At 41.9% G+C, this 21176-nt stretch overlaps 2 protein-coding genes across 7 annotated transcripts in view; one reads left to right on the forward strand and one right to left on the reverse strand.

The window, feature by feature from the left end:
- Positions 1-584, reverse strand: part of MTFR1 (mitochondrial fission regulator 1) — a 76699-nt gene extending 76115 nt beyond the window's left edge. For 2 of the 3 annotated variants that reach the window (XM_054021096.1, XM_054021094.1), the window contains exon 1: positions 391-584. The gene's annotated coding sequence lies outside the window, so the exon portion shown is untranslated. Of the gene's footprint in view, positions 1-198; positions 219-390 lie in introns of those variants that run through there. The other variant, XM_054021095.1, reaches the window with a different exon arrangement.
- Positions 585-837: 253 nt separating this feature from the next.
- Positions 838-21176, forward strand: part of ARMC1 (armadillo repeat containing 1) — a 50968-nt gene continuing 30629 nt past the window's right edge. Inside the window, exons 1-5 of one of the 4 annotated variants that reach the window (XM_054018921.1) lie at positions 843-922; positions 3170-3327; positions 5326-5396; positions 9835-10024; positions 15928-16019. In XM_054018921.1, coding sequence (XP_053874896.1) covers positions 9851-10024; positions 15928-16019 — 266 coding nt within the window. In that variant the 5' untranslated portion in view covers positions 843-922; positions 3170-3327; positions 5326-5396; positions 9835-9850. Of the gene's footprint in view, positions 923-3169; positions 3328-5160; positions 5247-5285; positions 5397-9834; positions 10025-15927; positions 16020-21176 lie in introns of those variants that run through there. The other 3 variants (XM_054018918.1, XM_054018922.1, XM_054018919.1) reach the window with 3 other exon arrangements.

Consider the following 21176-nt stretch of genomic DNA (forward strand, 5'->3'; position numbering starts at 1 on the left):
GCAGAAAGAGGGGCTTGGAGCGGGAGGTCTGCTCGGACCCAGGCAGGCCAAGGAGCGTGTGGTAGGGGACCAGTGCAGGGGGTACGGACCCGGCTCCCCCCGCCGCTCAGCGGGAGGGAGAGTCTGTGGGGAGGGGATCGGCACTCAGACTGAGCTCCGAACCGAGCTGCCCGCCCTTGCACCAGTACCCGGCTGTACCGCGTCCCCACCACCTCCGTGGCTCCGGGCCCTGATGCCCCGCGGCTGCTTCCCGCGAACGCGCCGCGCCCCCCGGACCATCAGGCTCCCGGCCCCGGCAGCGTGTGCGGACTCTCGGGAGCGGGAGTCACACACCGACCCCGAGAGGTCCCCGCACAGCTGGCCGCGCCCAATAACCCCGCCCAGACTCACCAGCTCCCTAGCCAGGGCCTCTGCGCTCACTCGCCGGTCACCGGCTCCTCGGGTCCAGCGGCTCAGGCTCCACTCGGAGCTCCGCCCTCTCCGCACAGCCAATCCCGAGCCGTACAGGCACAGTACTGACCAATCACCGCCGCGCCTGCGAGAGGCGGGACCTAACCTGCACCTCATTCGTGGGACAGGGCGCCGCGGCCTAACCGGCAGCCGCCGGCCTCGGGTCTGGGTGTGACGAGTTGCCCCCGCCCACGCCCTGTGATTGAAGGGCGCCTGCCAAGAGCCAAATCCGTGACGTCGTCTCCTGGGCGGTCCGGCAAGCCTTGATTGGTTGTTCAGCCTGTGCGCGCGGGCCTGAGATCCTGTACGCAGTGCTGACATGCTGCTGGCCTCGGTGAAGGATTCAAGGGCAAAGCACCCATTGGGGGTGGCACCGACACAGAGATCCCTGCGGGCACATGGACCTTGTTGCCTGTTTGGTCCTGTCCCCGCCTGTCGGATCAGCTTCGCTCTGGGACTAGTTCTGCTGCGGGTTGGTCTCCTCCAGCGCTGGGTGCTGTTGTGTTTGGGTTTCCAGCAAGGCACAAAAATAATTATTTTTTAAAAAGTCAGTGAATGGTTTATTCTAAACCCATAACATATTTCTCTTCGTCTTATTATTATTTTAACAAAAGATTAATCTGGGGGCTAAAATTAATCCCTCCCTTTCGCTATTCATGGTTTGCGTGCACAGAAAAGCAAAGCATTTTGTCTGCTCTGTAACTGTATGGCTCATTGGCATGGTGTGACACTGGGTTTGTACCACAGGAAGCCCGGTTGAGCTTATCCTTTTTTCTGACTACTATTGAATACATCCCTGCTTGGGATGATTTATATATCCATTAGTTGGTGAGAAACGGCATGCATGCATGTTTGTTATAAATTAAAGGAGGCTGATCTATATGGGTAGCAAAAAAAATCTATTCTTGACCCTTCTAAAAACTCTTGTGATAGATATTTAACTGCATGTGATATCTTTAGGGACCATGTTTATGTATGTATCACTGTGAGCATTATATGCAACTGCAGGGCAGGAGGGTGACCACAGCTTCTCTAAGAAATAAAAACAGCAGGGAGTGATTAAATTGAGTCATAGACTCATAGAAGATTAGGATTGGAAGAGACCTCAGGAGGTCATCTAGTCCAATCCCCTGTTCAAAGCAGGACCAACACCAACTAAATCATCCCAGCCAGGGCTTTGTCAAACCGAGCCTTAAAAACATCTAAGGATGGAGATTCCACCACCTCCCTAGATAACCCATTCCAGTGCTTCACCACCCTCCTAGTGAAATAGTGTTCCCTGATAGCCAACCTAGACCTCCCCCACTGCACCTTGAGACCACTGCTCCTTGTTCTGTCATCTGCCATCACTGAGAACACCCTAGCTCCATCCTCTTTGGAACCCCCCTTCAAGTAGTTGAATGCTGATATCAACTCCCCCCTTACTCTTCTCTTCTGCAGACGAAATAACTCCAGTTCCCTCAGCCTCTCCTCGTAAGTCATGTGCCCCAGCCACCTAATCATTTTCGTTGCCCTTCACTGGATTCTCCAATTTGTCCACATCCCTTCTATAGTGGGGGGGGCCAAAACTGAACACAATACTCCAGGTGTGGCCTCACCAGTGCCAAATAGAGAGGAATAATTACTTCCCTCGATCTGCTGGCACTGCTCCTACTAATACAGCCCAATATGCCATTGGCCTTCTTGGCAACAAGGGCACACTGATGACTCATATCCAGTTTCTCATCCACTGTAATCCCCAGGTCCTTTTCTGCAGAACTGCTGCTTAGCCAATCAGTCCCGGCCTGTAGCGGTGCATGGGATTCTTCCTTCCTAAGTGCAGGACTCTGCACTTGTCCTTGTTGAACCTCATCAGGTTTCTTTTGGCCCAATCCTCCAATTTGTCTAGGTCACTCTGGACCCTATCCCTACCCTCCAGCGTATCTACCTCTCCCCCCAGCTTAGTGTCATCTGCAAACTTGCTGAGGGTGCAATTCATCCCATCATGTAGATCATTAATAAAGATGTTGAACAAAACTGGCCCCAGGACCGACCCCTGGGGCACTCTGCTTGATACCTGCTACCAACTAGACATCAAGCCATTGATCACTACCCGTTGAGCCTGACAATCTAGCCAGCTTTCTATCCACCTTATAGTCCATTCATCCAATGCACACTTCTTTAACTTGCTGGCAAGAATACCGTGGGAGACCGTATCAAAAGCTTTGGTAAAGTCAAGATATATCACATCCACCACTTTTCCCATATCCACAGAGCCAGTTATCTCATTATAGAAGGCAGTCAGGTTGGTCAGGCATGACTTGCCATTGGTGAATCCATGTTGACTGTTCCTGATCACCTTCCTCTCCTCCAAGTGCTTCAATCAAGTGCTTGAGTCACTCAGGTTGAGTCATTAAAGTTGTAAATGCCTCGAGAGAGGTACCGCCATATATTGTTTCAAACTGTGTTTTTTTGGCATAAAAAGGTGAGCTTGACCCCGCACAGACAGAATGTTCCTTTCCAAGGAAGGGGAGCAACTCTAGGGGAACAGGGGAAGGATTGGAAAGACTGTGGTCTACTGAGCTCCATAAGACTGATTGATAACTCCTGGTACATTTAATGTGTTTAAATCAGTTTACTGTTTTTTTGTATGTTTTCTCTGTGATGATTTGACTCTAAGAATAAATGTATTGTGCTTTGTGAAGGTTGGCTGGTAACTGGTGTACATACACTGTTGTAGGTCCTGGAGAAAGGTTAACTACAGGTGCTGGGACTTGGTCAGAACTGCTGAGGAAATCACAGTGAGGTGCAGAGGCACTGCAAGCCTAAAGCCCCGGTCCAAGGGAGAGATGTGGGTCTGTGCCTGACAGAAGTGATGGCTGGAGCCGGAAATCTTAAGTAGGTGCCCTGGAGGAAGGTGGGGGTGGGAATCAAAGGTGCAGTTCACCCTGAAACTAGGACAGCTCTCTTGGTCTGCTTTATTTTAATTGAATTGAAAAATGCATCCCTCTTTGTCTCTTCAAATTGGCCTTTTCATAGGTTATTGTGTAAGTTATTCTGTTCTGACACCACTCATAAGACAAAAAAATGCAGTTTAATAGTATTGCTGGACTTCTTAAACCCAACATACTGAGCTGTGAGTAAAGCAGTTTTTCAAAGTGTAAGACTTACCACTAGAGAGAGAGAGGGGGCTAATAGGTGCAGGAGGTGCACACACAGATCCCTTACTTGTTCAGAATCTCAACTGTCATTAAAAAAAATGGTTTCTAGCTATCAGGGTTTGCAAGGAAAATTTTAAGTGGATATCCATATAATCTGCAAGGGTGTGAACTGCTCCATTCTTTTCAATAGGTGCTAACTGAAATGCCAGTGATACTTTATATGTCAATATTGCTAACAATTTCACTGCACAAGAAAGCACGTAAGAAAGGAAAGAAGTATCATATTATGAAAATCTACATACGTTTTTTCCATGAAGTTCTAGCTAGCTGTGAGGGTGCAGATGATGTATACATTAAGATGGGTAGGCCTCTATCATCACAAACCAAGGTTGCAAGAGGGGCATAATTGGTTTCATTTTCCAAAAAGAGGAGAGAGGTTCAGCTTTCCAAAATTTGGAACACATGGACATTGGATTAAACAGTCAATTTAAATTTAGCTGCAAATTTAAATGCTGATAAAACAAGCTTTTATAAAACCTAAAAAAAATTACAAATGTTTCCACAAATAAAAAAAATCAAACAAAAATGCAAACTTTTGTTTAAAAAAATTAACATTCACCTGCAATGGTTATAGCAGAAAAGAGCCTGATTGTTTCTTGTCAGTTTCAAATTTGAAACTTTTCATTGTACAAGCTGAGAGAAGTGCAGAAGCAAACAAAAAGCATAAATAGTGCAAACAGGATTTGTAAAATTATTTAACTTTAAAATCTAGAAATACAGGTAAAGATATTTGTCTGCAAAGTTTTGTTTGTTTAGTTGACAGTGGTCTTTAAAGAGGCATTTCAATCAAATTAATTTTCCTTAGATCTGCAAAGTGACGGATCTTAAAATTAGGTAGTTTTGCACATTGCATCTCTGACAGGATTCTAGATTACCGGATCTATTCTAGTTTTGCAGTGCACTCTTTGTGTCAGGATTGGTTCTATGAAACCAGGGATTTTGTTTCATCCTCTGTAGAGCTGAACAAAGGACACTGAATGCTTTCCCCTACTTGGAAGCTGTTCTATGATCACAATTAAGTCACTTTAACGGAAGCACATCCCCTGCCATATATGGAAAGGTTGACTGTATTAAAGCCTTTTGTACCACAAATTGCCCTGCATGACATTTTCAGTAAAAGCAGTAACCTCCCGTGCATATCAGGGTTATCCACAGTAGCCCACTACTGCCTAGATGAAATCCACTTATACAAACTTCAGGGGTTTGAGCATGCAGAGACTACAGGTACTAGCATGCAACGTTCCTGAGGGTTCACAGAGACTGCGGATCCCAGCATGCAATGTTCCAGCTGCATGCAAGTGGTCAGTAAACGACAGGTAGCAAAACGCAAGGCACCGCTGGACCAGAATGGCCAACAAATTACACTGCGGAGCATGCCTTGCTCCTGTTAGAGCCATAGCCCCACCGAGAGTACCTATCCCACCATGCAGTTCTCCAGCGGGAGCCAGAGCGCGCCAGGCACAGGCATTGGAACGTGTAGTTTCCCTGGGCTGACTCTAAGGTACCCACAATGCCCTGGGAGCGGCCAATCAGACAGCGGTGTAACAACGTTTGCTGTGAATGGCGGAGGGGCGCTGTTCGCTTCAGCCAATCGGGGTGCGGTAGGTGGTCCCGGTGGGTGCTGTGTGTGTAGAGCATCTGAATTCCTTCCCCCCTTATTGTCCCCCGTTACCAGGCCTCAGCGACGCAAAGCCCGGCCCCGGCAGGATGCTGAGCCGCCCGGGCCTGTGAAACCTTCCTGCCCCGGTAAGTGGGCCGAGCTCGCTCCCCCTCTGTCGTGGCTGGGCAAGGCGCCTTGTCCCGGCGGAACAAGGCAGGAGCTTGGGTCGGGTCCTGAGAAGAGGGTGAAGCAGCTGGAGGGGACATGGGGCAGGGGGCAGGCGCAAGGGGAAGCGAAGTTGCCCAAGGAGCGGGTCGGCTGAGGAGGCAGCTGGAGACGGTGAGGCGGGAGCAGTGGGTCTAAAGGCTGTGGCCCGAGCACACACTTTTCAGGTTGGAAGGGGTGTGGGGAGAGTGATCGCCGCAGGGGTTGGGTTGGCCTTTGTGCAGCATGGTATGGACAGGGGCGCAGAATCTGTAGTTTAAGGCTTGGGTGGGGGCTGCTGAGTTAGCCAACTAGGTCCAGTGGCAAGATCTATACAAATCCTAGAGGTTTTTTTTTTTGCTCCTTCGAGCAACACTTTCGCCCACTAGCGAAGAGGGAAGAAAGTAACTGGGTTATTCTGGACTAAAACATCTGTTGCTGCTTTTGCAAATTGGGTGCTTATATGCAACAACCTTACTAGTTTCTACATTACCGCATTACGAGGTTTTTTAAAAAAGCGGTGTTGGGGATGGGTTCCTGAAACGGATGCTTTTCTAAGAGTATGAGTAATAACACTACATTCTGGATGCCCTAACCAAGGATTTCAAAGCACTTCACAAACACTAATGTATTCTCACAAAACCCATGTGAGGTCAGTAAATATCCCCAGTGTACAGATGATGAAGAAACTAAAGCAGAGTGAGATTGTTATTTTCTGAGATCACATAGAAAATCCATGTGAAAATAATGTAGGAGTTATGATGTCCAGTCAATTTGTCTAACTTAATCCCCAAATTCTTGCTATTTCTGGGAAAAAAATTAGAAACATGGCTTTGCCTTTTTTTAATTAAAAACATTGCATAAAAATAACAGAATTATTTGTATGCAGTGTTGTTGTAGCCTTGTTGGTCCCAATAAGTTAGTAAGATAAGGTGGGTGAGGTATTGTCTTTTATTGGATTAGCTTCTGTTGGTGAGAGAAACAAATTTCCGAGCTTACTCAGAGCTCTTCTTCAGGCCTAAGTTAGTTTCTCAGACCTGAAAGAAGAGCTCTGTGTAAGTTCAAAAGTTTGTCTCTATCACAAACAGAAGTTGGTCCAATAAAATAATTATTTGTGTATAATAAAAGGGTATGAATGATCTGATGCATTGAACATGGGATTGGAAATAAAGCACTCTGTTTACAGTCTTAGCTCTGTAATTGACTTGATGTCTGGTTTTAGGTAAGTTACTTAAAGTATCTGTGCCTGTTTTTCCATCTATAAAATAGGAATGATAATAATTACTTGGTTTACAGGGATTTTGTGAAAATTGTGTGCAGAAGGCTTTGCAAACGTAAAATGCTAATTATTATGTGAAATTGTAGCTTCTTATTTGATCTGTATAGATCTTATGGTGTTAATGAAAAATTAACCTTGAGTTTGGTCACTAGCACCAGTTCTTCACTTTAACACTCTGTGTGAAGGAAATATTAGTAACATAAATGGACACCATCACGCTGAAACTCACATTGGTCTGAAAACTTCAGTACCGGGCAAACTGATTGAAACTATCAGAAAGAACAGAATTATCAGACACATAAGTGAACATGATTTGTTGGGGAAGAGTCAACCTGGTTTTTGTAAAGGGAAATCATGCCTCACCAATCTACTAAAATTCTTTGTGAGGGTCAACAAGCCTGTGGACAAGGGGGATCCAGTGGATATAGTGTACTTAGATTTTCAGAAAGCCTTTGACAAGGTCCGTCACCAAAGATTCTCAACCTTTTTCTTTCTGAGGCCTCCCCAACATTCTACAAAAACTCCATGGCCCATCTTTGCCACGACAACTGTTTTTCTGCATATAAAAGCCTGGGCCAGCGTTAGGGGGTGGCAAGCACGGCAGTTGCCTGGGGCCCCGCACCACAGGGGGCCCCGCAAAGCTATGTTGCCCAGGTGGCAGGGCTTTGGCTTTCTGCCCTGGGCTCCAGCAAGTCTAATGCTGGCCCTGTTTGGTGGTCACCCTGAAACCTGCTTGCAGCCCCTCAGGGGGCCCTGGAGCCCTGGTTGAGAAACACTGTTTTAAGCAAAGTAAGCAGTTATGGGGTAAAAGGGAAGGTTAAAACAAACAAAAGGAAGTATTGTTTCACACAACACACAGTCAACCTGTGGAACTCTTTGGCAGAGGATGTTGTGAAGGCCAAGTCTATAACAGGGTTCAAAAAAGAACTAGGTAAATTCATGGAGGATAGGTCCATCAATGGTAATTAGCCAGGATGGGCAGGGATGGTGTCCCTAGCCTGTGTTTGCCAGAAGCTGGGAATGGGTGACAGAGGATGGATTACTTGATGATTACCTATTCTGTTCATTCCCTCTGAAGCACCTGGCACTGGCCACTGTCAGAAGACAGGATATTGGCCTAGATCAGTGTTTTCCCAAACTTGGGACACTGCTTGTATAGGGAAAGCCCCTGGCGGGCTGGGCCGGTTTGTTTACCTGCCGCATCTGCAGGTCTGGCTGATCGCGGCTCCCACTGGCTTGCTGCTCCAGGCCAATGAGAGCTGCTGGAAGCGGCGCAGGCCGAGGGATGTACTGAAATATTTCATTTAACTTAGTTAAAAACAATTTTAACAAAAACAAACCTGATTTTAAAAAACTTGAATGTTTAATTAAATTCAAAAAATCATATGCTTGTTTTGTTAAAATATTATATGTTTGCTGTTGACAAAAACCAGAATGCATAATATTGCTGTTTTAGTTAAATAAATCTATTTAAATGTCTGTCTGGTGATGTTCTCCTTGCCTTGCTGTATTAGGAGAAAATCCTCCAAATATTAATGATTAACCTGTTGAATTGGAGATAGTTCACCTCCCAATGACTTCATAAATATCTGCTTCAGTTATCTTTGGTAAATTAAATAACCAAACAATCATTCATTTTCTGATATAGCTATAAAATTAATCTGAAAAGTTTTCAAAATAAATCACTTAAAAATGTATAGTCTATACCTTCTAAAAATGAAACCTACATCTATCTCTGAGTTGGGAAGAATATATATTAAGGTTATAACAACCAACAAGAACTTTTACGTAGAAATCCATGATTAAATCAAGTCTTCCTGACTTGTGATTTAAATCATGATTTTAATCAATTTGATTTAAATCAAATCCACCCTGATATGATCAGTTTCACTTTTTCCTCCACATTTTTTTTTTCTGAAAAGGTCTTTATAAACTTCAAGATGAGAGCAGAAGAAACTTTATACAATTTTTTTAACATATATTTTTTTTAAAAAACAGGACATACTGTTTAAAGAGTGATCTGTTAGAAACTTGGATTTTTTTTTGGTATAAAAAATCAATCCATTTAAAAAGAAAAGTCAAGTTGACAATGTTGCTTTAATCATATTCATGAGCATTAAAGTTAAGTACTTGAGTTAGTGCTGGCAGAATCAGGTCCGCTGTCTGTACTCTACTTACCAGTCTCAGAACAATTGAGGATCTGTCTTTTGATCTTAACTAACTTTTTGCCCCAAGATATGGTTCCTCCACTATTGAGGGGCATCCTGTAGGGAAATTTGTGCTGTTGCTATCCAGGATGTAACTGTTCTCTCTTTAGGCAGCTTTAGAGTCCAGTGCTGTCCACCCAACAACCCAACATCTGCTTCATTTGAAATCAAACTGGTTCCCCTTGTCTTTGGTAGGAGCAAGATGAAGCCCACACCTTATTTATGTATTTTAAGACAGAGAATACCAAAAATATTCATTAGAGAGAGAATACCAAAGATACTTTGTAAGGGGCTTGAATTTGTGCTGGGTTATACATATTTGATATGTAATTCCAGAATGAAGTAAAACGTTAGAAGTGCCTGATGACATGGATACAAATTTTGGTTTGCTTTTTTGGTACACTTTTGTTGTGTGTAAGAGATTAATATGAAAGCTGAAACTTGCAGTTTAAAACATTTATTATGGAAACATGGATTGTATGTTTCTTTACAGATTTACTTTAGATATAATACAGAATTGGGATTATATGTTTTAGGTTTCCATAGGCAGTGTCATCATTAATAAACTGTTGGTTCTTCATCTATGACCATAATTGGTCTATGCACTATTTGACAATACTTTTATCAGTTATTGTCTATGTATCTTCTGTAAAGGTTGTCAGGCCAAAAAAATATACATGAAGATTGAACCAGTAAACAATTAACAAAAATTTTCATTCTCTATATATGGACTCTTAAATTTCCAGTTTCACAGGTATAGAGCCCACATCTTGTGAGTTCTATTTGTCTGTATTCCCCTAAGAACAAGACAAAGTGTTGCAGTCTATATTGACTACAGTTTAATCAGATATTCATTAATAATGAAGTGTTACTAATACAGAATTTTTTTAACAGGTGTTGGCATAGGAAAATGAATTCCACTATGAGTGAGGAGCCTGATGCGCTAGCAGTAGTTAACCAACTGCGAGACCTAGCAGCTGACCCCTTAAATAGACGAGCCATCGTTCAGGATCAGGGATGTCTGCCAGGCCTTATTTTGTTTATGGATCACCCCAGCCCTCCAGTTGTTCACTCAGCGTTACTAGTAAGTAATCTTTTTTTTTTTTTTTTTTTTTTTTTTAGATCAATGGGCTTTTTATTTGCTCTGTTTGCTGCTTGTACCTCATGTCAAATTATTGTCATTGTCGTGCTTAATTTTCTGCCACCCCCATTTCAACAATTAATGAGTGACAAAATCATTCTGAAATTGGAGAACAAGTTTTTATAGCTTAATTTACTCTGTGTGGGTCTGTGTGTTTTAGAAGATAGCCCTTTAACTTTGGGTATGCAGAGGGAAAAACTATAATGTAGCTTATCACATGTAACTGTATGCATGCTTCTCTTCAGACTTTGCTTGTACGTGATGAATGTGGACAATGTGACTCTTAAAATCTAAGTACTACACTGACATAATGCCTTTTCTCTTGATTGGAAGTGAGTGAATAAAAATCAAGATTTTTTTTTTTTAAATCATAATTTTTTTATTTAAATAGTTTTTTAAATTTTACTTCATATTATATTATGTATATAGTGCTAGCTTTTTCCTGTCTTCCCATTTTATAGTTTTAAATTCCTAAAATGGATGGTTTTTTTTAGTTTTGTTTCTTCTTTGTTTCTTTTGTTTAGATTGTTTCTTTAGTTTTCCTAATTGTTGTTAAGAGTTTCAGATTTTACAATAGATTTCTTTTCCTACTAAGAAGTTCCATACTTTAAAAGCTCATCTGTGCTGAAAAGGAGAACTCCATGGCCTTATTATAAAAACAAAACAAACTTAAACACCAAATTCATAAACATAGATCAATATAGTCTGTGCTGCATTTGCAACAAACTTCACCCTCAAATATAGTGAACTTCCACAAGTCAAGAAACCTGAAATGCTTCCACCTGCTATGCTTCTCCATCAAGGTTTGCAATTTGAAGTCAGATGACTTAGGACCACAAGTCCCATTAAGTGCTTTTGAAAATTCCACCTGCAGGTGCCATCATAATGTCTTTGGAGAATAAGTTTGGGTTCCTGTTTCTTCAAAAATTTGGCCTGCATGTATTTAAAAAAATCACTCTAACTGTATTAAAAGTCTAAAGAACTTTTCATTGTTAACACTGAAGCACTTTCTATTTGAAGTCACAAAGATTTTATGTCACTAAGTTTTTAATACAATCTTAGCTCCTGATGTTGAAAACACTGCCAAAAGGGGGGGGATTATAGTTACTTCATAGGAGTATTGTATCTATTAATGTGTGTTAATATCTGTAAAGTGACTTGATATCCTCAGATGGAAGAAGCTGTATAAATATTGAAATACAGCAACCCAAGAGTGAAGAGCTTAAAATGAGCGATATCTTGAGTCTCTTCTTCAGGGGTCGGCAACGTTCGGCATGCGGCTCGCCAGGGTAAGCACCCTGGCGGGCTGGGCCAGTTTTATTTACCTGCTGACGCAGCAGGTTCGGCCGATCGCGGCCCCCAGTGGCTGCGGTTCACCGTCCCGGCCAATGGGGGCGGCGAGAAGTGGCGTGGGCAAGCGCTGTGGGCTTTGGATCAGGCCCTAAATGATCTAATTTTTGAAAGTACTGACTGAACATCCAGCAGCTCCCATTTGTATCAAATCATGTAGTATTATAGAAGGTGTGCTTTGAACTAAAAATCTGTGATATTGATAGTGAGCCAAAGGAGAGGTTAATATAAGCAAAACAATTAATCTATTGCTTTGCGAATAGATGGTTTTTTCTCAACATGGAAATACTGTGCTCAGATCTTTAATTCCAATGACAGTTTAGATAGACTTCTAGAAGTGTTTGAATGGCGGTGCAGGAAAACTCAGACGATTAGTAGAGTATGATAAAAGTATATGAGTCTCTACACCTTGACAGCAAAGGTGTAATTAAACTGTCATAAATGTAGAACCAGAGACTTTACAGGACTTTAGATTACTCAGATGGCAATAAAATGGCCTTGCATTCTAACTATAAAACATGCAAAAATAAAGGTAGGATTTAAGAATAAATGTTAGAAATACATCTTTGGAAAGAACAATATATAGCTACCATAAAAATGAGAAAGGGACTAGGCACACTGTTGTGAGGTGTTCATTGAGCAACAGACCTGTTGTCTGATTCCATTTAGGGAATGAGTAAACTTTCATAATTTATTATCACAAAAGCAATTATGTAACACACTGAGTACTAGTGCAAGGTCCTTAGCTACCTGGGTATATCTCAGGTGTCAGTATATCATGTGCAGTCCTGGAATGCAGGTAGATAAGCAGTGTATAGAAGAAACCCTTCAAGCACAATACTATATTGACCTTGGGAACCACCTCCCTTCCCTCCTCCCCCACCCCAAAAAAGGTAACACTGGAAATACAATACATCTCATCAACTGAGAAATTTGAGATTTTAACCAAGAAAGTGGTGTTGCAAACAAAGCAGTGCCAATATTCAATTCCTGGAAACCCCTAGTCATCAGTATCAAATTTTGCAGAAAACTTCATCTGTAAAGACAAGAAAACAAAACCGTGGGCAGCAAACAAATCCATATCACAGGCTTGGGGAACAGCAATCTCGAGGCTCTACTTGGATAAAAATAAATTAAAACTATCAAATCATTAGCTGTAAGGTTCTTCTGAAGCTTTGCTGCAGTCTTCTTCTTAAAAACTTTTTTCAGATTTTTCTTTTTTTCTTGTTGTAGGAGAGTAATTAGCAATCTGCCCTCTAGGTAGTTTAATAAAATGAAATTGCTGTTAAAGTTATGGCATCGTGAACAATGATTCCAAACACATCAGGTGAACATTACATATAATATCCAGGAATCCCAGGAACAAGATACATCTTTCACTTTCTAGCTGTTGGCCAAAAAAATGGAGAAACTATGTAATACAAATAGATTGAGACTTGGAGGCTGAAAAATCAGAGTTCTTTTGTCTGGTATTTCCATCCCACTTCAGTACTCCTCTTTTTGCTTCAACAGCTTTTTGATAAAAGAGCAATATCTATTCTGTACATTGTGGCACATTTTACTGCTCTTCTTTTGATTTATTTCTTCAGTTTGAGGCTGCAAGATCTAAACATCCTCTTTGTGGCAGGCACAAAATCTTACAAAATCACTCTTTATTGGAAGTGGATCCCTGGCAACAGCAATGATTAAGGCTACTCAAGGATTTCCTTGATAAATCTATGTTTGGAGTCAAACTATTATTCTGAAATATTGGTTCTTTTTTTGAAGTATGAGTATAAACAGTAGAGCTGCTGTTGAGTGTTCAGAAAGTAGATACATAAACTACTTTCTCTCATTAAGAGTTTTTTCTTTAAATATGGCTTTTTTTATGGCTGTAATGGTGAAGTGACTGAGGGCAGAAGCTTATTAGGGAAGAAGCCCCTTTGAGTTTTCTGGTGAAAGTTGTTTATATTTTCATTGAGTTTTGAGCCTTAAAAGTTGCACACTGCACTTGGGCAGTAGATTAATATTCTAGTAATATTTCTTACAGCAGTTCTCTAGTATGGAGGATAGGCTGCCTTGTGCATATATTGTAGTTAATTTGGTTGTGTTCTAAAAGTTCAAATTTAGTTGAAACTTTCACGTTGAATGAGGCAGAGATTCTGTGGTGCCCTGCCTTGTTCAAAGTGTTTTGGCTTGCACAGCTGAAAAGTGTGGGCGGTGCATCACATCCATATTTCTACAACACTGAAAATTTTGCTTTTTATATTGCAATGGCACAAGATGTAGGCTCCCAAGAAGGGTTCCACAGGTACCCGTATCTTGCTGTTCAAGGAACACATTAAACAAGGTGGAGATCCCCCTTGCCAAACAATTCCAGATTATACTTTTTTTTTTTAAGAGAAAATAACAAATCTATAAGGAATGCCATAAATACTGTAGCATATCCTTAACAGAATTTAATCAAAATACAGTTCTGTGGGTAAGTTTGCACAAGTGAGGAAATGCCTGAGTTAAGGTGTTGCACATGCAGTCTTACAACAAGCCTTCAGCACCCCTGTGAAATACTTAAGCTGTGTTGTCATTTATAAAATGGAAATAAGGACAGAGAAACCAAGTGACTTTACCAATGTTTCTTCCATAGAACCCTGTGAGCCTTGATTCCTAATCCCCTGCACCAACAGGCACATTTTTCCAATAGATATACTAGGGGGTCACACACTTCTTTGGGGGGGAGCTTATAGCATACACCAGGGGCTCATTGCACTCCTCCATGCCCCGATAAGCTCCTTGTGTGCCACCCTTCTATCCCCCTTTATTTCAGGGGGTCCCTGAAACTCCTCCCTATCTTTCTCGTAATAGGGGTTCAGTGTGCCCCCATTCCTCCCTTCCACCTGTACCAAGTTTCCCTAATTTCCTCCCACCAGCGAGTCTGTATCCTTCATTTCACCCCTCCACCATTATTACAGTTATTTATCATTTGTATTATCATAGCAGCCAGGAGTCCCAGGCATGAACTAGGACCCTATAATACAGAACACTGTACAAATACAGAACAAAAAGACAATCCCTACCCCAAAGAGCTTGCAATCTAAGTGTATGATAAGGGATAACAGCTGGGTACAGCCAGATTGGGGGATACAACAAAGCAATGAGACAGTATTGGTCAGTGTGATAACTGGTGGTCAAAGTTTATGTAGGCCTCTGAGCAAACTGAAGTTTAAAGGAGGGCTTTGAAGGAGAATACTGAGTTAATTTTGCAAATATCTATGGGGAGCTTTTCCAAAGGGCATGAAGGGCAGCATGGGTCTCCCATTTTCCCTGTCAAACCAGGGTTTCTATGTGCATCCCTTTCCCTGCTTCCTCTCTCCTTCCATATCATGGTCCCCCATTCTGCCCCAATGGCAGGGTCTCTGTGCCCCCCATTCCTAGTTCTCTCTCCATGGTAGGATCTCTGTGTGTCCCCCATTTCCCTATTCACCTGTATGCTAGGGACTCTGGGTGCCACCCTCCCCACATATCAGAGTACCCTAACTTCCCCCCTCACTTCCAGGGATTCTGTGTGCCCACCCATTTCTCCATTCTCCCTCTCCCCCGTGCTAGAGTCTGTGCACACACTCACATTCGTCTTCCTCTCCCCACCATTATTATTTGTCTGAGAGATAACTCATTCAGGGCATCAACATGTTAAACTCTATTGGGGGTAGGCAGAAATGAGATGCGGTATTGTTATACCTGAAGGTTTTAATGACTGCTGTCAACCAATTGATAGATCTATAGACAATTTCAGAGGTGCTTTAAAGCTGTAGCTGTGCTAAACAGATGATCATGTGTTCACCAGTTTCTCTCCTTCCCCCCCCCCCCCCATCCCCTCAAAAAACCAAACAAACAGGGCTCTGGACACTGATGCCTAGAACGTTCTCTGAAATTTTGGAATTGATTGGATCCGGTGTTCAAAAATACATACGAACAACTAGAGATGCCATTGAGTTACGCTTAAGGTTTTCACGAGTTCGGCCAACTGTTTCCGTATTCCATGAAAGAGGAGACCCATGGGAATAATCAGTATAAGAACTCTTAAATGCAAACTTTGAGTGTCTCAGAAAGATTTTCTTTTCTTGGGACCCCGCTTCCAGAATGGGTATTGCATTTGTGAATCTCAGGGTATATTTCAACTATTTCTTTGTATTTATTAACGATGTTCAGACTTTCCCTAATACTCACAAAAGAGGGTGGTAGCGGTGGCAATCTTCTATTCCAGGTACTGTCTGAATATTCTAAAGAGGCATCTTGTGCCTGTAATTGCTGCTTCTTTTTTGCACCTGGCACGATGTGGTAAATGTCTTTTGAGGTGGAGCTGGAGCACTGAAATTGCATATTCTAACTATCCAACACCTTTTTCTTTTTTAGAAACTATGAATTGTTAAATAGTTAATTATTTGAGACATCAGAAATAGAAAATAATGATGAAATAACAGAAGCAGCTTCTGATGGCTATTGTCTTTCTTTTCTTTTAGGCTCTCCGGTATTTGGCAGAATGCCGGGCCAACAGAGAAAAGATGAAAAGTGAACTGGGTATGATGCTGAGCTTACAAACTGTAATACAAAGGTAAGTCTGTAGAGGCTGCCAGATCTGAAAACAGTCAGGCCATCTTCTTTTGTGTAATAACAAGTTAATATCAAATAAAACTCTACTACCTGAATTTATGTAATGAATTTCATGACCGTATAGTATGCATTTGTTCCTCTTTGGATTTTATGGTTTAAAGCTATTACTAGTTTGAATTTTATTCAGTATAGCAGATCAATTAAATGTTAGTACACTACAAATGCCCAGTTGAAAGGAGCTTGCCTATTGAGGGAGGTTTCAGCTGCTCAGAGTTCTGTTCTATACAGTATAGGTTCTTGTATCGCTTTCATCACTGTAGCATCCAAGTGCCTTCCAGTAGTGAATTAAGTGACTTGACTAACATGTGTCACTTGTGGTTCATTCTTTCCCTCGTAGCCTCCCCAGAGGGAGACTTGTGTGTGCAGTGTCATGTTTTGTTTGAGTGGGTTTTTGTGTACCTGCTGTTATGTTCTTGAGAAATCAAGGTTGAAATGTGCCTTGCACTTGAAGCAGAAGGTGGTGAAATTTGTGATAGTCCTTAATTTCTGTGGGCGTTAGTTCGTGGTCTTGGACCAACCTGTGGGATGGCTGTGTCTCCTGTACCGATTAGCTTTACCCTTATGGCAGAAAGTTCCATTGTGCCTCAGGAGCAGAGTTGTTGACTACTGTATTCATCCTAGAACTTTAGAGAATCTGTTAGATATGCTGGACCCATTGAAAGTTAATTTGAGCTGCAGAATTTGAACAGTCCTTATTTAAAAAGAAAAGAAATCAGAATAACCTTTAAGTTGTACAGGTGTCAAATCTCTCTTTTTTTGTGTGGAGGTGGTGGTGGGGGGGAATTCTTTTATTATTAACAAGAATACTTCTATCTAGTTACTAAATCTCATTGTTGAGATATTTAGTAGTAGTCATCCAACTATTTCAGGAATACATTTGTAATCCGTGTAGTAAGTGAGTGTTCCCTCATATTCACATATACCATTGTTATTTGCCTGCGAAGATATGATGCTGTCTTAGTTGTTCAGAATGACATAGTTGAGCAGGACACCTTTAATGTGATACTTTTGTGTCATATCAAAGTTATAAATATTAATATAAATGTTGAAGTTGTCAACAGTGATAATTCAGAAAGAGCTAGTGAAACATTTCCAGAAACTCTTGGAGAAAAATATTTGAGCCAACTGGTTGCATTTGTTTGAGAATATTCTAAATTTAAATTTCACTAAAATGAGCGACTCACAAGGTTGGAAAATGGTTAGCTGAAACCACCCAGTTTTTTTCATATAAACCATTGGAAGTCTGTTATTAATACTCAACTGGTAAAATAGTCAAAGGAATTATTTAGGCTTTAAACCAGTCTTGAGCTGTTAGGGATAGGATGAGAGAGACCTTTTTGCAGGTCAGGTTATGTCATATCTGCCTACTGTAGGGTATTTGCACCTTCCTCTGAAGCATCTGGCACTGGCCACCATTGGACACAGGATACCGGACTAGATGAATTACAGGTCTGATCCATTATGACAATTTCCATGTTTTTGTAGTGGTAGTGTTCTTGTTTTTTGGTAGTATCACTGCATGGGGCAGATGCTGTACAAGACTCATACCATTTCCAAAATTGGTTGATCTTCAGCTCTAGAATTATATGAAATAACTGTATGAAGCTCATGGAGAAGGACTTTTCTGTAAAGGATGGAAAAATCATCTAATTAGTTAAGCTTTCAAAGTCCTGTCCTCATGAAGATCAGATTATTCCAGTTATAGTGAGATATGTTACCTATCCCAAAAGTGAATAAAGGGTGTATTACTTTTTACGAATTGGACCTTGTGCTGCCAGATTACAGCAAACTAACTTTTTATCAAAGTATAGAACAAACTGTAATATAGAGATTTTCAACGTGTCTCGTCCTGGGTCTGTGCATTGCATAGTACACCAAAGTTGTTGACATTTATTTATAAGGTTTAGGAACTTTGTCTAATGTGACCTCTTGTGGCATTAGTGAAATTAAGATCCAATTCCTTGTTGCTATTTAATAATTAGAAGAATTCACCACAAAGGAGTAACTGCAGTTCATATCCATAGGGACAGGCGTTGAGGAGTGTGGGGGAGAAGCATACAAAAAGGAACCAAGCAGGGAAAGAGAATTTTCAGTTTGTCTGGAAAATGTATGCTGGATGCTAAAACAATAAAAGTAAGAGAATGCCTACTGTTGTGTTTGATCTTCTTGTAATCTTAAAAATAAAATTTGGTATCTAAATAGTGGAAAATATGCAGATGTATGTGGAGTAGACTGTGTATCTGTGGTTCTACCAATTGAGAAATGTCAACAAACAGAACAAAAAAGGTCATGACTAAAAAAATTAATTTGGGGGAAAAATCTACTTTGAGGGGCAATCACTGATGAATAAGGCTAAGATTTTTTTCATGATTATTTTTAGTAAAAATCACAAACAGGTCATAGGCAATCACAATAAATCTTGGATCCCGTGATTTGTCTGTTACTTTACTACAAATAACCAGCGGCAGGGCTAGGTAGGGGTAGGAATGGAGTCCCATGGGGGGGACTGACAGGCTGAGCCCCCCACCTTGGGGGGGGTCACAGCCCTGACTCCAGTGGCTGCAGGTGGGGGGCGCAGCCATGGGGTGCACACAGCCCCTGCTCCAGAGCTGGCCCAGTTATGGGACAGGGGTGTGCAGCCCCTGCCAAGTCCTGACTGCAGGGGGGCACATGGCAAGAGCTGTGGGGCTGGGACGCACGGCCCCGGCTGCAGCCCCGCCTCACTTGGGACCCCTTGGGGCTGGGATGCCCGGCCCCCGCCAAGCCCAGGACAAGGCGGAGCTGGAGTGCATGGCCCTGGCTGCAGCCCCTGGCAAAAGCCATGGGTCTGGGGCACACAGCCCCTGCTTCAGCCCCCACCAAGCCCCAGAGGACACGGGGCTGGGGCGCACTGCCCCGGCTGCAGCTCCCCGGAGGAAGCAGTGGGGCTGGGGCTGCAGAGTCCTGGTTCCAGCCAGCCCCAGTTGCAGGGCAGGAGCGCACAGTCCCACTGCCTCCTCCTGAAGCTCTAGAAGTCACAGAGATCCGGTAAAGTCACGGAATCGATGACTGCTGTGACCTCAGTGATTAAATCATAGCCTTACTTATGAATAGCAGAAATTGATTGACAGTCGAGTTGCGGGAGAGGAGGGAAAAACAGTAATAGTGTTATAAATTGTGTGTAACGGAAAATAGGGTTTCCAAGTGTGAGGCAGTTTTCACACAGCAAAGAAAAGAAAGGCAATACACCTCTATCCCTAGCTACTAGTATATCTGCCACATTTAGTTAAAGCAGGTGATGGTCATCCATAAAATACCACTGAGTGGGTGGGGAATGTTGTTCACAGGAATTTAGTGTGAGGAGAGAAGTAATCAGTGTTTCAAGATTTACAATTTGAAATATAACTAAGGATAAAAACAAAACATGACGTTATTGTGAAATGTGATTGTATAATCAAAACGGTGTATAAAAGTTGTCTAAAGAAATGAAATCTTAAAGCCAGGAAAAATTATCCACTATTAATTTATCATTAAAATTCAAGGACAGAAAGGGTCAGGTTCAGGATCTTGCAGACAGTTGCAGAAAAGGGGAAGTGAGTCACTGGAAAACTTGCAGATGTTTTTTTTTTCTGGGTAGCCCTGTGGCAAGGCAAGGAAAATGATTTGGATCATTATAGCATTTGGAAATTGTATTATCATGAAAATTGAAATACAGAGCATCTTCAAACAAGGTTGCCTGTCATTGTCTCTCTCTTGTCAGGAATTGAAACTATAGTGTTGACACAAAATGCTGAAGCCAAAGGTTTTTTTTCTATTGCCTGGAGAAATGTGGAGAAAGATAGTAGATGAAATATTATTTTGTCACCAAACTATGGTAGGCTTAGATGTAGGAAGAAAGGCCTAAAGAGGAAATAGATGGGTCTCTATCTTCTGCAGCTTTTACTTGGTGATATTGAGACTGTAACTCTGGGTATGTTTTCAGTTTCTTGGAAATTCTTTCTAATTTAAGGAAGTTCTCCCATCCTGCTAGCAGCTGAAAATTTTAAAAAGTGAAAGAGATTACCTTGATCCCAGTGGCATAGGTGCTCCTTCATGAATTGGGTCAGAACGCTGCTAGAACTCTATATATTCCTTCCCCTAATCTCAGACCACTTGTTTCTGTGCACTCTCCTGCATCCAAATCTGCCTCTTCTTTCCTGCCCCCTCACTAAAGCTGTCAGATTGACTTGTGAATAGGAATATGCTAAACCAGAATTGGGTACCCCAGATAAGGGTCTTTCCATACTCCTTTTCAAAAATAAGACTTTTGTAGCATGCAATACAATCTTGACAGAATTCATGTCATGTCACAGCAACTGAGAACAATAATGGTGCCATCCCAAATAGTCTGGAAATTCTGCAGGTAGGACTGAATGAAAGTTTTGATATCAGTATCCTTCAGGTTCAGGTATTTGTAGGCAGTGCCCCTTTGGCTTCTCATCACTGACATAAGGTTAGGCCCTCAATGTTGGGAGCCTGAACCTAATTCACTTTTTCATCTAAAAAAAGATTTGTAATTTCTCACCTACTGCCTTTTTACTTTCTCCTTTCCCCTAAATAACTCCCAACCCTCCCCTTTCAGTTTCCCAGTCTACCAGATTGCATCATTGGCAGAGCAAGGGGGCCAGGTTTGTTTTTTGTTTTGTTGTTTATTTAAAAGCAGCCACAAGGCTGCACACTCATTCTGCAGTTATAAATCCAACGGGTCTTGTTGGATGTGATATTTGTTCAGTGACCTGTGACCAATCTATTACTCTGATCCATACAAAGGTGTAGTCAGACTTCCAGCTCTCTTCTGCTTTCAGATGAATTGACACTCAGGTGCATGTGAGTTTTTTAGTTGTCTGAGTGAGTACTACTCTGAAATTTGCATCAGAGACATCCAGACCACAGAAACACTGTTCCACATCATCTTCTGTTCCACGATCCCTCCACAACTCAGCAAATTAGTGTGTTCTGCAAACTTCCAAATCATTAATATCAATGGTTAAACATTTCTGAGTTCATAGATCATAGATTATCAGAGTTGGAAGGGACCTCAGGAGGTCATCTAGTCCAACCCCCTGTTCAAAGCAGGACC

Source organism: Malaclemys terrapin, chromosome 2 (assembly GCF_027887155.1).
Source record: "Malaclemys terrapin pileata isolate rMalTer1 chromosome 2, rMalTer1.hap1, whole genome shotgun sequence".
Classification (NCBI taxonomy): Eukaryota; Metazoa; Chordata; order Testudines; family Emydidae; genus Malaclemys; species Malaclemys terrapin.